This window comes from Lynx canadensis, chromosome C1, assembly GCF_007474595.2.
Source record: "Lynx canadensis isolate LIC74 chromosome C1, mLynCan4.pri.v2, whole genome shotgun sequence".
In the NCBI taxonomy this organism is placed as follows: Eukaryota; Metazoa; Chordata; class Mammalia; order Carnivora; family Felidae; genus Lynx; species Lynx canadensis.
The window spans coordinates 92,760,439-92,775,241 of NC_044310.1; the positions used below are offsets into that span (position 1 = coordinate 92,760,439).

Here is a 14,803-nt window from a genome sequence, read left to right on the forward strand (position 1 = left end):
CCACTATGCTAGTGAGGTTATATAGCATTTTACTAAGCACTCGTACATCTGGTATGCCTTTGGATCTCACCACAATGATGGAAGGTAAATAAGAAAGATATTATCACCTTCATTCTACAGATGAGAAAACTACAATTTGGCTAGGACAAGGTCACATAGCTAGGTGGCAGAATTGGACTTAATCCATGCTGTTTCCAACATACTCAGAACTTAATCCTGTCCCCCCAGCAGACCCTTTGCTGCTGTCTGGGCTCTTCAATAAGCATTGCCTGACCTCTGGAATTGACTTTTAATTTCTTCGCCATAGACCTCCACAGTCAGTGATGGCAGACACAGAGAATAAAGAGGTGGCCAGGATCACATTTGTCTTTGAGACCATCTGTTCTGTGAACTGTGAGCTCTACTTCATGGTGGTATGTTTCCCTTTCCTTGTCTGCTATGGGGCTTCCAGGGACTATGGGGAGGGTTGCCCCCCCCCCCCGCCCCATTGGCACATGAACATAACTGACAACCTGCTTATAGCGACTTCACAGAGGAAGGGCCTGGACTGTCCATCAGGAACTTAACAGTTTAACATGGGTCTGACCAACTGTAATGGGCCCTGGGATGGCAGCAGCATGGGTGCCCTGCCCCTCACCAGCCACCCAGCAATTGTACTGTCTTCACTTGTCTGTCTTGGGTTCAGGGTGTGAATTCTAGGACCAACACTCCCATAGAGACATGGAAAGGTTCCAAGGGCAAACAATCCTACACCTATATCATCGAGGAGAATGCTACTATGAGCTTCACCTGGGCCTTCCAGAGGACTACTTTTCATGAGACAGTAAGCTCCTCCCCTTCCGCAGACCCCTGGCTCCCAGGAGACACCTCTGAGTCAGGATGATCCCTGGCATTAGCTTAAGTATGAGTGTGAGGTTCAGAATCCAAGGGTTAGAAGGATCTTAAGGAGTCCAGCAGGGAACTGCCTACTCCAGCCCCTGAGAAGCACCCAGCCTTGTCCAAATGACTTCCAGGGAAGATGACACTCTAAGTACTAATACTTTTTTCCCCTTTCACAAGGAAAAGACCTGCTTTTTTTCATATATCATTATCTACTGCATATTTCCCCCATGGCACTTAATATTTTTATACAACATTTAGAGTGGGTTAGTCTTGGTTTAGTGTGACACAAAATGTACATAAAGAGCTACTATTTAGTGAGAAAAAAAAAAAGGATTCTTCCAAGACTTTTCTCAAGTATTACAGGGTAAAAGAGGGTTAAGTAGTAATTTGCTATTTCTAGAGAACTCAATTGCTTCTGGTGTCTCAGGCCTCTGCCCTCTTTCCTCTTTTTTCCAGGGCAGGAAGTATACCAATGACGTCGCCAAGATCTACTCCATCAATGTCACCAACGTCATGGATGGGGTGGCCTCCTACTGCCGTCCCTGTGCCCTGGAAGCCTCTGACATGGGCTCCTCCTGCACCGCTTGTCCTGCTGGCTACTACATTGATCGGGATTCAGGAACCTGCCACTCCTGCCCCCCTAACACAATCCTGAAAGCCCACCAGCCTTATGGCATCCAGGCCTGCATGCCCTGTGGTCCAGGGACCAAGAGCAACAAGGTGCCAGCAATGTGTCATGCATCCTAATCTTGGCCCTCTGGATGAACCACCTCAGAGGGTTCCAGGACCTGGGTGGGATTTTTGAGGGGCTGATACCCAAGCATTCCCTGTAGCTTACTCCCAGGTTAAGTCCTTGAGGACACCCACCCAGGCTGTGACCATGGACGGCAAGTTCTTAGCTGTAGACATTGGTTTTCAGGGTCTAGGCCTCAGTCAAGGACAAGTCTCATCTTCAAGAGATGGGTTAGGGAGATCTGTGACTGTCTGGTCCAGAGGGTTATTTGGAATCTCTGCAGAGACTTAAAGGAAAGGAATAGGAGCTCGGGTTCACATTCAGCCTACTTCAATCCAGACAATTGTCATGGGTATTTGCCCTGAGTCCTTTGGGAAGGCAACCCACCTTTGCTGGGACATGCAGTTAATTGGCATTGCTCTCTTTTACCCTAGAGATTTCTTCTAAAGTAGAAAAGCAGTGCTGTTGCCCCCATGTACTTTCTAAAGCTAAGAAAGTTCTGTGACAGAAAGCTCTTAGGTGTTCATTAATGCTTTTAAATGAATTTGTATTTTATTGATCACAACCACACAAACACACAAACATCTGTAAGGCATTGTTTATGCAGCCCATGAATGCTGCTCAGTTTAGCTGTGCAGTAAAAAGCCACAATTCTGCGGATCCCAGACAACCTCTTTTGGGCACCCTAGACTTTTGCCACTAACTTCCTCCCCTGGGGCTCCCTCTGCCGTTGTGGGAGGGAGTGGCAGTTGCATGTGGCTGCTGCTGAACGGGGACCCTAAAACAGAGCAAGGCGGGGGGTGGTTATGGGAAATAAGTCCACTTTTGAAGCTCAGTGTCCTGCAGAGAACCTGGGAGAGAGGAGGTAGGGTTCAGTGAGTTTTAAATGGGGAGGGAGCAAGGCTTGTATTTCCTCCTCTGCCATCTTGAACACCCTTCTTCCAGTTAGCAATTCTTGTCTTCTGCTTAAAAGCAAGAAGGGCTACCCTGTGTATTGAGAGAGTTCTATATCCAGGCTGAGGGACAAGGCTATAAAAATCTGACCGAATTCCTTACTGGAAAACAGTAGATTTGCGTTTGTACATCATATATGTGCTAATAATTGAACTGTGAGATGCACATGACCCCCACTAGCCCATTTGCCTTGTTTTAATGTCCACTCAATCTGTACGTCCGCTTCTTTCACCCCTGGGCTGGACCAGGCTGGGGACGATAGCCACCCCTCTCCACTACAGTCTCCTCCAAGTGCTGCCCACGCAGCGGACCTGACGGACCCTTTCCCCTCAGATCCACTCTCTGTGCTACAATGACTGCACCTTCTCGATCAGCACTCCGACCAGGGTTTTGGACTACAACTTCCTGGCTTTGGCAAAAACTGTCTCTCTGGCTGGAGGGCCAAGCTTCACCTCCAAAGGGCTGAAATACTTCCATCACTTTACCCTCAGTCTGTGTGGAAACCAGGTAAGGTGTACGCATGCTGATGGCATCATATTGAAAGAGGACACCAGTAGGTCAGAGCCAGAGATGACACAGGAGCAAAGCCAAAAAAAAAAAAAAAAAACAGGCATCAGGCGGTTTAGGAAACTGAAAGGTTTCTAAGTGATTATTATTCTCCCTCAGGACCTTTTCCTATAAAATCAGATGTTTGGTTTATAAACATTTAGGAAAATAAAGGTGTTCAAGATAAGATGTTCGTTTACTCCTACCTGACTTTTATTCTTTCAAAATGAGTATGTAAAAACAATGCAGAAGGAAGATTCTGTTCCCTTTAAAAAGCAGTCTTCACTAATCATGGAACTTGTTATTTGTTTTCTTCCCCCCCCCCTTTTTTAAATTTAAATTTCAGTTAGTTAACATACAGTGCAACATTGATTTCAGGAGTAGAATTCAGTGATTCATCACTTACATACAACACCCAGTGCTCATCACAAGTGCCCTCCTTAGTACCCATCACCCATCTGGCCCATCCCCCACTTACCTCCAGCTGTCAACCCATAGTTTGTTCTCTATCATTTAAAATATCCCTTACAGGGGCGCCTGGGTGGCTCAGTCCGTTGAGCATCCAGTTTCGGCTCAGGTCATGATCTCACGGTTTGTGAGTTTGAGCCCCCGTCAGGCTCTGTGCTGACAGCTTGGAGCATGGAGCCTGGAGCCTACTTCAGATTTTGTGTCTCTGTGTCTCTCTACCCCTCCCCCACTTGTGCTCTGTCTCTCTCTCTCAAAAGTAAATAAAATGTAAAAAAAAAAATTTTTTTTTAATCCCTTATGGTTTGTTTCCCTCTCTTCTCTTCCCTCCCCTTCCCATACGTTCATCTGTTTTGTTCCTTAAATTCCATCATATGGTGAAATCATATGGTATTAGTCTTTCTCTGATTGACTTATTTTGCTTAGCATAATACATTCTAGCTCCATCCACATCACTGCAAATGGCAAGATTTCATTCTTTTTGATGGCTGAGTAATATTCCATTGTATATATACCACATTTTTATTCATTTGTCAATCGATGGACATTTGGGTTCTCTCCACAGTTTGGCTATTGTTGATAATGCTGCTAAATTGTCAATAGTTTGAATCTGTATTTTTGTATCCTTTGGATAAATACCTAACAGTGCAATTGCTGGGTCATAGGATAGTTCTATTTTTAGTTTCTTGAGGAACCTCCATACTATTCTCCAGAGTGCTGCGCCAGTTTGCATTCCCACTAACAGTGCCAGAGGCTTCCCTGTTATTTGTTTTCTAAAGGCTGGATAAAATAAACTGTTTGTAGTTCATCCCTGTGAACCTTTGCTGACAGTATAAAAGAAAGTAATGTGAAAGGCTTTACAGGATATTAAAAGAATGTTATGTTCAGCCATTTCATGCTGCTGCAAATATTTTGGATCAAAAATTCAAAGGCAGAAATTAAAGGGCAATCACACCACTACTGCACTTAACTAAATCACAAACAAGGCAGGATTCATAGTTGGAGAGTTATTAGTTTCAAATGTTACAAAATAAAGAGCATCTTGAGCCTTTAGTCTGTGACCCTGTGAGCAGTGAGGCCTTTACACAGCACAGCTTTTACCACCTTCTGTAGCGTGCAAAAAAAATTTGACTTGTGTTTATGTAGACAACAGGCCAAGAAATAAACTAATCAATATTCTATGGCGATTATGTCTTAATAAAAGGAAGGAAGGAAGGAAGGAAGGAAGGAAGGAAGGAAGGAAGGAAGGAAGAAAAGAACTAATCTATGGAAAGTTCGAGATACATGTCTCTATCTTGTCTTTCAAAGTCTTTGAAGAAGTTAAAATGAAGCTTCCACAGTGAGTTAGTGATAACTCAGGAATTGAGACTGATTAAAGGAAGACCATGTAGTAAAAGTTTCATTCAGTGAGCTGGAAGGACGATGAAGATGTGGAGTTTGGAGAGATTGCCTTCTTTTCTTTGCTCCTTTTATCTTTTCAGAAATGCTTACTGTGTACTGTCACACGACAGACTGGAATAACTCTTTGTTTTACCATAAGGTACAGATTTCTTTCTGTTCTCATGTTCCTTATTTCTTACACTCTAAAAAATAAACTAAGAACCACCAGATTTAGCAACTGACATTGCTTCATTTTTAACAAAACTTAGAATATTGAAAATCCTACGCTGTAAATGCTTAATACACTTACATTTTTAAAAATTTTATTAAGTTCTATTTATTTTAATTTTTTAATGTTTATTTATTTTGAGAGAGAGAGAGAGAGGCAGAGAGGCACAGAGACAGAGAGACAGAGTGCAAGCAGGGGAGGGGCAGAGAGGGAGGGAGACACAGAATGTGAAGCAGGCTCCAGGTTCTGAGCTGTCAGCACAGAGCCCAATGCGGGGCTTGATCTCACAAACCGTGAGATCATGACCTGAGCCAAAGTTGGACACTCAACCGACTGAGCCACCCAGGCGCCCCAGAAAAAATTTTATTAAGTTTAAAATTTTAATCCTGGTATAGTTAAGATACAGTGTTATATTAGTGTCAGGTATATAATACAGTGATTCAACACTTCCATATATCACCCTGTGCTCATCGTGATAAGTGTGCTCCTTAATCCCCATCACCTATTTACCCCATCCCCCCACCCACCTCCTCTCTGATAAAACACCAGTTTGTTCTCTATAATTAAGAGTCTGTTTCTTGGTTTGCCTCTCTCTCTCTTTTTCCCCTCTTTGTTCATTTCCTTTGTTTCTTAAATTCCACATATGAGTGAAATCATGGGTATTCATCTTTCTCTGTCTGACTTATTTCATTTAGCATTATACTCTCTAGCTCCAACCATGTTGTGGCAAAAGGCAAAATTTCATTCTTTTTTATGGCCAAACAATATTCCATTGTGTGTATATACCACATCTTCTTTATCCATTAATATATCGATGGACACTTGGGCTGCTTCAATAATTTGGCTATTGTAAATCATGCTGCAATAAACTTAGGGGTGCAGGGGCACCTGGGTTGCTCAGTCAGTTTAGTATCCAACTCTTGATTTTGGCTCAAGTCATGATCTCACAGTCGTGAGATCGAGCCCCACGTTGGGCTCCATGCTGGGCGTAGAGCCTACTTGGGATATTCTCTCTGTCTCTCTCTCTCTCTCTCTCTGTCTCTCTCTCTCTCTCTGACTCCCCCCCCCCCGCCTTCCTCTGCTGCTCCCCAACTCAAGCTCTCATTGTCTCTCTCTCAAAATAAATATAATTTTTTAAAAAAATATTGAAAAGATTTTAATTTTTTTAAATGTTTATTTTTGAGAGAGAGAGACAGAGTGTGAGCAGGGGAGGGGAAGAGAGAGAGAGGGCGACACAAAATCTGAAACAGCCTCCAGGCTCTGAGCTGTCAGCACAGAGACCAATGTGGGACTCGAACCCATGAACTGTTAGATCATGAGCTGAGCCAAAGTCAGATGCCTAACCGACTGAGCCACCCAGGCGCCCCACAAATGATTTTATATTAGCAGACAAGTTATATATTGATATTCCACAAATTTAACATTTTTTCAAGAACAATATCTCAGTATTTCCTCTACTATAAAATCTCCAGGAGGAAGGAGTCTTATGCCTACCATCTTCCAGAGTTCTCTACAGTGAGAGTTGTTATGGAATGTTTATTTCTTGGCATGTTCTCTATATAAACACAAACTTTCTTCTCTTGATACATTTTTTAAAATGGAATAGGTTCTAATTATTTCCCAGATGTCCTACCTCAAGGCAGGGAGGCAGTTACTTATGGGGTCTGTTTCAACTGCTGGGAATCTCTGTCTGGAAAGTGCTCCCAAGACAAGCACAGTGGAATCAGAGCACTAAGGGAGACACAGAGAGGGAATGTTCAAAAATTTCGGGAAACCAGTCATATATTTCAGCAGCTATCTAGAAAACTGGCCAGGGTAAGGTGGGCTGGTAGATTAGAGCTCCAGATTGTTTGCCACCATCACGACACCACTTATACAAGGTTCCCACGTGATTGCAAGGAAACAAAAAGGCTTGCGACCCCTGGGCCAGGCTTCCAGAAACTAGGACACCTAGGCCTTATTTTTAGCATAAAAAAAAAAAAAAAAGTCTGTTTTATAATTAGATCTGGGATGAATCATTCCACTGCAACATACCATCAGAAGGCTGAAATTTCAGATGTGAAAAAGCTGTGCCCTCCTTCCTTTTGGGAGTTCTATGACCATTCACTGCTCCCCACTTCATCCTCTCTGTGTCTGCCAACCCAGGGTAAGAAAATGTCCGTGTGTGCCGACAATGTCACTGACCTCCGGATTCCTGAGGGTGAGTCGGGTTTCTCCAAATCCATCACCGCCTACATCTGCCAGGCGGTCATCATCCCCCCGGAGGTGACAGGCTACAAGGCTGGAGTGTCCTCACAGCCTGTCAGCCTGGCTGACCGACTTCTCGGTAAGTAAATCAGCCGCTGCAGCCTGTTTGGGCTTGTATATGTGTAAGAGAGAGTGAGGCTACCGGGCTCTGAGGTGAAAAGGCCCCAGATGAGGGACCCAACCTCCTGACCTTTGTTTTCCATTCCATCCTGGGATGCCACGTGCCCCCTGGGGCTTCTGACAAACCTTGGTTCACCCTTTCATGAGCCACTCTGGGGTGTGATGAGATGGAGGAAGGTTGGATGTTGACAGGTATTGAAAGAATTGAAGTGGTTGCCGGCTCATGCTACTAGTGACAACTAATTAGGAGCTCTAATTTGGCAGGGGTGACAACAGATATGACTCTGGATGGAATCACCTCCCCAGCCGAACTTTTCCACCCGGAGTCCTTGGGAATACCGGACGTGATCTTCTTTTATAGGTGACGATGAGAGACCAGTCTGTACAAGGGAAACCTAGGCCCCTCCACAATTTCTGGTGCATCCCTCTCTCCAGCCACCTACTTATCAAGCCAGAACATACCCGATGTCTAGCAGAACCACCCAGCAGTGACAGCTACAGGCTGGGAGTCCACTGATTCCCAGCTTCTGGGGTATTACTGGGGCAGATGTGCCCTGGAGGCAGGGAGAAATACGGGATTACCTGTGGCTGACTTCCCTTCCTGACTTAGGAGACTCAGGTGTTATGGATATGCTAACCTTTCCTGGACCAGTGCCTTTCCCCTTGACCACATCTCCCCGATCCCCACTCTCTCACTGTATAACCCCAGGCCTGTGCACTCCCAAGTCCTGACTTCCCCAGCAAGGAAACTGCTCCATGTTGACGTCAACGACTCTCCAATGGCACAGGTGAGTGATTCGTTCCCCTATGGGGGTTGGCTTTCTCTGCAGGTCCAGTGATGTGACCCAGTCCTGCAGTTCTGGGAGATCAGCCACCGTCCGTGTCAGATGCAGTCCACTGAAACCCGCCCCTGGAAGTCTGTCGCTGCCTAGGTAAAGGGGTGTAACAAAAGGTCTCCCTTCTTTGGGCTCATTTCATCCCAAGAGCCAAAGAGAAAACAGTCTGAGAGCCATTCATTGGCTCTTGGGGACACAGTCATGGCTCCAAATTCTCGATCTTCAGATGTTAAGAATGGGGCAGAAGGATGAGTCAAAGTGACTCTCGCATTCCCATACCATTATGGGGACAGCGGCATAGCCAAGTGATTATTTGATTCATCTCCTCCCCTTACTAGCTATGTTATTGTGCATACATTTCTTATCTTCTCTGGGCCTCTTTTTCCTTATCTGTAAAATGAGGGTAATAATAAGTTCCCTCAGGGGGTGGTTGTGAACTTGTGGACTTCTCATGGTGTCTGGCATATGTACTCGCTATTATTAGGATGAGTAATGGTTTAAGGAATCCTAAGAATCTCTCCACAAATAAAAGACCCAATTCTGAGTTTAATAGCTGAGTGCATTAAATCGAGAATTCTGGAACCAGTTTGATGACCGCACCCCTCCCCCACCTCCTTTTTTTGCCCCACCTAACCCCAACTAACATTTTGAGGGGCACTGGTGTCTTTTGTGTGTGTGTGTATTTTTTTATTTTTATTTTTTAGTGTTTGTTTATTTTTGAGAGAGAGACACAGTGCGAGTTGGGGAGGGGTAGAGAGAGGGAAACACAGAATCTGAAGCAGGCTCCAGGCTCTGAGCTGTCAGCACAGAGCCCAATGCAGGGCTCAAACCCACAAACTGCCAAGATCACGACCTGAGCTGAAGATAGACGCTCAACCGACTGAGCCACCCAGGCAGAGGGGCACTAGTGTCTTGAGGAACATGGTTTGGGAAATGTTGCTCCTAAATAAGAGCCACTCAGGGAGACGGGGAACAAAGCAAGATATTTTGACTCCGCAGTGGTGTCAAAATGTTAAGACCGCTATTCTTGTTGTAAACATCACAGTAAAGTACATAACAGCTACCCATGACCCGAAGTCTATTCCTGAAACCCACCCCCCAGGTAGCTGCATCAGAGTGGCTTTTTGCAAAATGTCACAAGTCCACGGAGAGAACAGGAGCCTCTGAAGTGTTGGTTGGGGTAGCCATGCTAGAGCTCAGACACCTGACATTAGCTGTGATAATGTCAGCAAAACAAACGGGCAGAGAGTAGAGAGCCCGGTGGAGGGTGGGAGATCAGAGAGCAAGACCTGTGTTAAGGACTAGTTGGAAGGGTCCTGGTGGGGTTCACAGTTTGGCAAGGAGAGGATGGATCAGGCAAGCTATGAGATGACAGGACTCCCACCACCCAGCCAGTGAGCGCTCAAGTCTCTTTTCTGCTTTGTCAGCACATGCTCCGATGGGACCTGTGATGGCTGTAACTTCCACTTCCTGTGGGAGAGTGTGGCTGCTTGTCCGCTCTGCTCCCCTGCTGACTACCACGCTATTGTCAGCAGCTGCGTGGCTGGGATCCAGGTGGGTTTCTCTCCTTGGGGATGTCCCATGAGAGAAGGGAATGTGACCTCTAAGTTTCTTGTTTTCCTCCCCAACAGAAGACTACCTATGTGTGGCGAGAACCAAAGCTATGCGCGGGTGGCATCTCCCTGCCTGAGCAGAGAGTCACCATCTGCAAAACAATCGATTTCTGGCTGAAAGTGGGCATCTCTGCTGGCACCTGTACTGCCATCCTCCTCACCGTCTTGACCTGTTACTTTTGGAAAAAGAATCAAAAGTACATGATGGGGTATTGGAGTTTGGGGATGGACAGGGTTGGATCTTTGAAGTGGGAGGAGAACATCTGAGGGTTAAATTCATGGGGCTGTCCTCTGGAGTTGGCCACAGATGCTGTGACTCTGGCCAGAGACTGGTTGAGCCACTTATCCAACATATGTATTGGTTACCCTGACTCCTGAACACGGACAGTATCACACGGCAGTCTATAAATGGCTATTAGATGCTCAAAAGAAAAGCAAAGAGTACCCTAAATCTGTTGTTATTATTAACAATTAAAATAATAAATTTACGATTCCAATATTTCTATTAAGCTTTGGGAACACAGAAACAGCCAGACTTCAGGAAAAAAGATCACTGAACTGGAAATCAAGATTCCTTAGCTATATGCCCAGCCCTCACACCATTTTGCTGTTTCAGATTCCTTATCTATGGTTACCTGTTTATAGCCCAGCCTCTCTCTCTCCTCCCTCCCTTATTCCACATTTTGTTGTCTTATCTTTCCCATCCCCTGTCTCATAGACTGGAGTACAAGTACTCCAAGCTGGTGATGAATGCCACCCTCAAGGACTGCGACCTGCCAGCAGCCGACAGTTGTGCCATCATGGAAGGCGAGGATGTGGAGGATGACCTCATTTTTACCAGCAAGAAGTCACTCTTTGGAAAGATCAGATCGTTTACCTCCAAGGTAGGGAGGCTCGTCAGTGCACTGAGGTCAGCCTGGAGGGCTGGAGAAGACACCAGTCCTAGGACACTGAATGGTCCCACACTGTTCAGGGATCACTACTCTGCTCCCCACCCTCCCTACTGTTCTGTCCCTTCACCCTCAAAATCCTGGCTTCTGCCTTCTGTGTTTCCACACCTTTATTATTTCCCATGGGGTCCAAGGCTGCTCTTGACCAGGCTCCTTCTCTCCCAATATGCACTCCAGTTGATGAACTGTTTGGGCCTTTTAACTTCCAGAAGGAGTATTGAACCATCTACGTTGTAAGAATCATTTCCCCCCACCCCCACCCCTTTTTTATTTTTGAGGGTGGGGAAGAAGTGGTCTCTAGGATCAACTTCTGATAGAAGCGAGGCTCTCCTTTGACCAGTGGAGGGTGCTGTCACCTTATGTCTGGACCTGGTCCTTTGGGAGCTGAGTCAACAGCTAAGTCTGGGCTGCTCACCACTGAGCATTGTGGAGCTGGGAGAGTTGGCTCTGTCCGTGTGGCTGGGTAAGCGAGTTTGAAGCTCATAAATGCAATACCCACAACCCTGTCGCTGGGTGTGGGGCCAGCAGAGAGCGTCCAAGCAACTCCTCCAGGGCCACAGCCCTCTGCAGCCCCACTCTGCCAGAACGCACACCTCACTGCTGCCCTGAACCAGTTCATCAAACAGGTGTGGGTGGGGAGGGTGGTAAGAAGAGAGGAGAGGACTGGAAGGTTGGTGAGGGAAGGAGGGTGGGTAGGTGTTTAGATTGTAGAATCTCATTCCCTTTGTACTGACCTATCAGGGTGACTCCCTTGGCCTTTTTAAAAATCGTGTGTGTGTGTGTGTGTGTGTGTGTGTGTGTGTGTGTGTGTGTGTTTAACCAACAGGAGAACAATTTACCCTGGGACCCCTGAGTCTTTCTGGGCTTTTAGAATTCAGCAAAGATGCAAAGCAGGGGGTTTTAAAGATTTTTCTCATCCTCTGACTGACTGAAAGGACCAAGAAGAATAGAGGGAATCTTATATCTGTTTCCACAAAGCTGCTGGAAACAGGAATTCCATAAGGGTTCCTTCTGTCACCTCTTTTCCCTTTCTCTCCTTTGTTCGGCAAACTTGCCCCCCTGCAGCAGCCAGCTCCTGTCACCATCTCTCTTTCAGAGGACTCCTGATGGATTTGACTCCGTGCCACTGAAGACATCCTCAGGAGGCCCAGACATGGACCTGTGAGAGGCACCGCCCTGCCTCCCCTGCCTCCTCACCTTGGCACATCACCTTGCAAGCCTGTGGCGATTTGGGTGCCAGCTTCCTGCTGGAAATCTCTTCATTGTGGCCTTATCAGAAGAAGTTTGAATTTCAGATATCTGTTTTTTTATAGAGTACCCAAACCCTCCTTTCTGCTTGCCTCAAACCTGTCAAATACACCCACACTTTGTTTGTATATTACTCCCTTGCTTGCATCTTGTTTGCCAAAATGGTCCAGCCTTGCCAGAGCCATGGCTTCGTCTGCTCATAATTCTTATAGCACTGGAATGAAAAGTTTTCTTTCTTCTTAAGTATAGAAACAACTTCCTCTGTCCTCTTATTGAAGGGCAGAAGCAGCTGGGAGTTTTTCTGATGATATGCCCTCAGCTCCTGATCTCTTTAGGAGAGAGGCTGGGTGAGGAGGGTGTGGGCATTCCCTCCTGGACCCGCGTGGTGGCCTGGATTCACTGCTCCTGGATAACCAACTCAAACTGAGTTTCATGGATAGGCTGAGGGCAAGGTGAGTAAGGCCTGGGGAAGAAAAGGCTCAATAAGCACAAAGAGAGGCAACCAGGAAAGTTTTGTTTTGTTTTGTTTTTTAAACTAGGTACTTCAACTCCCTTTCCTAAGTAAGTCATAAATATTCTCATAGGAGCCAAAGGAAAAAGTGCACCAAGAAAATGCCCAAGCCCTGGTGGATCTATTCTCCCCCCACCCCCCTTTTTAACATCCCACCATCTCCCTGTGACACTAAAGAGAAAAGGTAAGCCCCAGACACAGATGTTTTAGCTTTATTCTCTGCTTGCTTTTACCCACAGAGATGACAAACCCTACCAGTAAGGAAAATTTCCTGTCCTTGAGGGCCCCATTCCTAGAGGCTTGAGCCATATCATGGAACTGGAGTATCTTATGTTGAAAGAACACAAGGAGGCCAAGGTTTTGATGGGGCCATACCAGGGGATGCAGCCCACAATGGGATGAACCTGAGGTGGCCAGGATGTCTGCCTCTAAGCTTAACTCACTCATCTGCTCAGCTACCAAATAAACATTTTCTAGGTGGGCCAAAAGAGGAATTGACTCCCAACCCCTACTACAACCACAGAACCAGATCAGTCTTCAAGGAGGAAAGACTAGGGGGAGTTGAACAAGATGTGTAGCAAACTGGAACACCTCACACTTTCAAGTCTCTATCCTTCTCTTTCTCCTGTTCTCATTTCCTATGTGTGCTAAAAAACTAAAAAGACTTCCCAATTTCTGGCAGCATCCCTTTTGAAAGGTGAGTAAAGTGAGTGTCCTCTGTGCCCCTTTTCTCTACTTTTGCACCAAGTATAATCGATGGACTTCCAGTGACTACAATGGCAAAACCAGTGCAAAGCTTAAATTCCGGTTTCCTTTCTAATACTGGCAATTCTCCCTCCCTATCAGGCTAACACGACCATCCCTCGGTCAAGGGCCCAGTTACCCATGCTTGTATGTATCTTCTTTTTTGGGTGGCCCCTTGGTGCCCAGAGGGTAGGTAGAGAAGGGGGTTGGCATTTCTAAGTGGTTTGTCTGCCATAAAAATGGTTTGCTGATCTGGTTAGCCACTGCTGCCCTGGCAGTGGTTTTATAAAAGGGTCAGTGAGAACCAGGCCCTGCTGTCACTTCTGGTCATCAGTAGCACTGCTGAAGGCAGGTAGTCCCTTTAGTTCAATAAACCTAGAAACTTTTTTGGGGGGTGTCCTCCTCTTATGGGAGTCAGGCTCTCAGACCCTGCAGCAATGTTGGAATTTCTTCCAACAGATGCAAACACCTAGCTCCTGAACTCCAGCCTCAAGTTTTCTGTAGCCTCAGTTAACACCCTGGACACCTGCTTCCCCACTGAATAACTTTCTTTTGTGACAAGAGCCATACAAGGTCCTTAGGCACCTTCGAAGCAGTAGGAAAAAGTATATATCCTGTTGACTTCTTTATTCTGACATCTTGAAACTGAGTGCCCACAGAGCAACCTCAAATTCCACTGATTCAATGTTGTTATAATGCTTTAAGCATCTCCTTTTTACTATTGTTTAGTGTACCGACTTCCCTGTGTCCTGCCAGGGAGCTCCTCAGTTACGATATCGGGGTCACCTGTGACTTAGACGTATTAGATGTTTTTTAATAGCCCTATTATGATATCATTCACAAACCATACAATTGGGTCCTCGAAAATATAAAACTCCATGGATTTTGGTATATTCACAGAATTGTGCAGCCATCACCATAATGAATTTTAGAAGAGACACATGTTAGATTTTATATGGGAAGAGCATTTAGCTCTTAAACAAAGGCAATAGTGATTTGCTACTGGGGGAGGAAGTGTGGGCTCTGGAGACAAAATACTTAAATCCCATTTGGTTACCTAGAGTTCTAGAAGACACAAGTAATTCTCATCACGTAGGCATCACCTGATTCGGCTGGGAAAACAAACATTGTGGTGTGTTCAAGGACTGGGAGATTTCTTATGCCAATACAACTTTTTTTTTTTTGTCTGACTCTACATTAAAGATAAGACTGACTATATTTATACAACAGAGACTTTGTAGCGGATTTTTCAGCTTTGTGAAACCAAATTTTTGTCTCATCAGGACTGCTTGGATTTCCTTTTTATTCTGTATTCCAAGAGTTTATAGTTTGTTAGGGGATGGCT

The 14,803-nt window shown here is 45.6% G+C and overlaps 1 protein-coding gene across 2 annotated transcripts in view; it reads left to right on the forward strand.

Moving 5' to 3' along the window:
- The window catches only part of ELAPOR1 (endosome-lysosome associated apoptosis and autophagy regulator 1), a 73,506-nt gene extending 61,175 nt beyond the window's left edge, over positions 1 to 12,331 (forward strand). The window contains exons 12-22 of one of the 2 annotated variants that reach the window (XM_030324747.1): positions 308 to 413; positions 686 to 823; positions 1,339 to 1,602; positions 2,903 to 3,076; positions 7,335 to 7,515; positions 7,821 to 7,917; positions 8,387 to 8,488; positions 9,820 to 9,946; positions 10,024 to 10,202; positions 10,724 to 10,889; positions 12,021 to 12,331. In XM_030324747.1, coding sequence (XP_030180607.1) covers positions 308 to 413; positions 686 to 823; positions 1,339 to 1,602; positions 2,903 to 3,076; positions 7,335 to 7,515; positions 7,821 to 7,917; positions 8,387 to 8,488; positions 9,820 to 9,946; positions 10,024 to 10,202; positions 10,724 to 10,889; positions 12,021 to 12,062 — 1,576 coding nt within the window. In that variant the 3' untranslated portion in view covers positions 12,063 to 12,331. The remainder of the gene's footprint in view (positions 1 to 307; positions 414 to 685; positions 824 to 1,338; positions 1,603 to 2,902; positions 3,077 to 7,334; positions 7,516 to 7,820; positions 7,918 to 8,386; positions 8,489 to 9,819; positions 9,947 to 10,023; positions 10,203 to 10,723; positions 10,890 to 12,020) is intronic. The other variant, XM_030324746.1, reaches the window with a different exon arrangement.
- Positions 12,332 to 14,803: the final 2,472 nt, after the last annotated feature.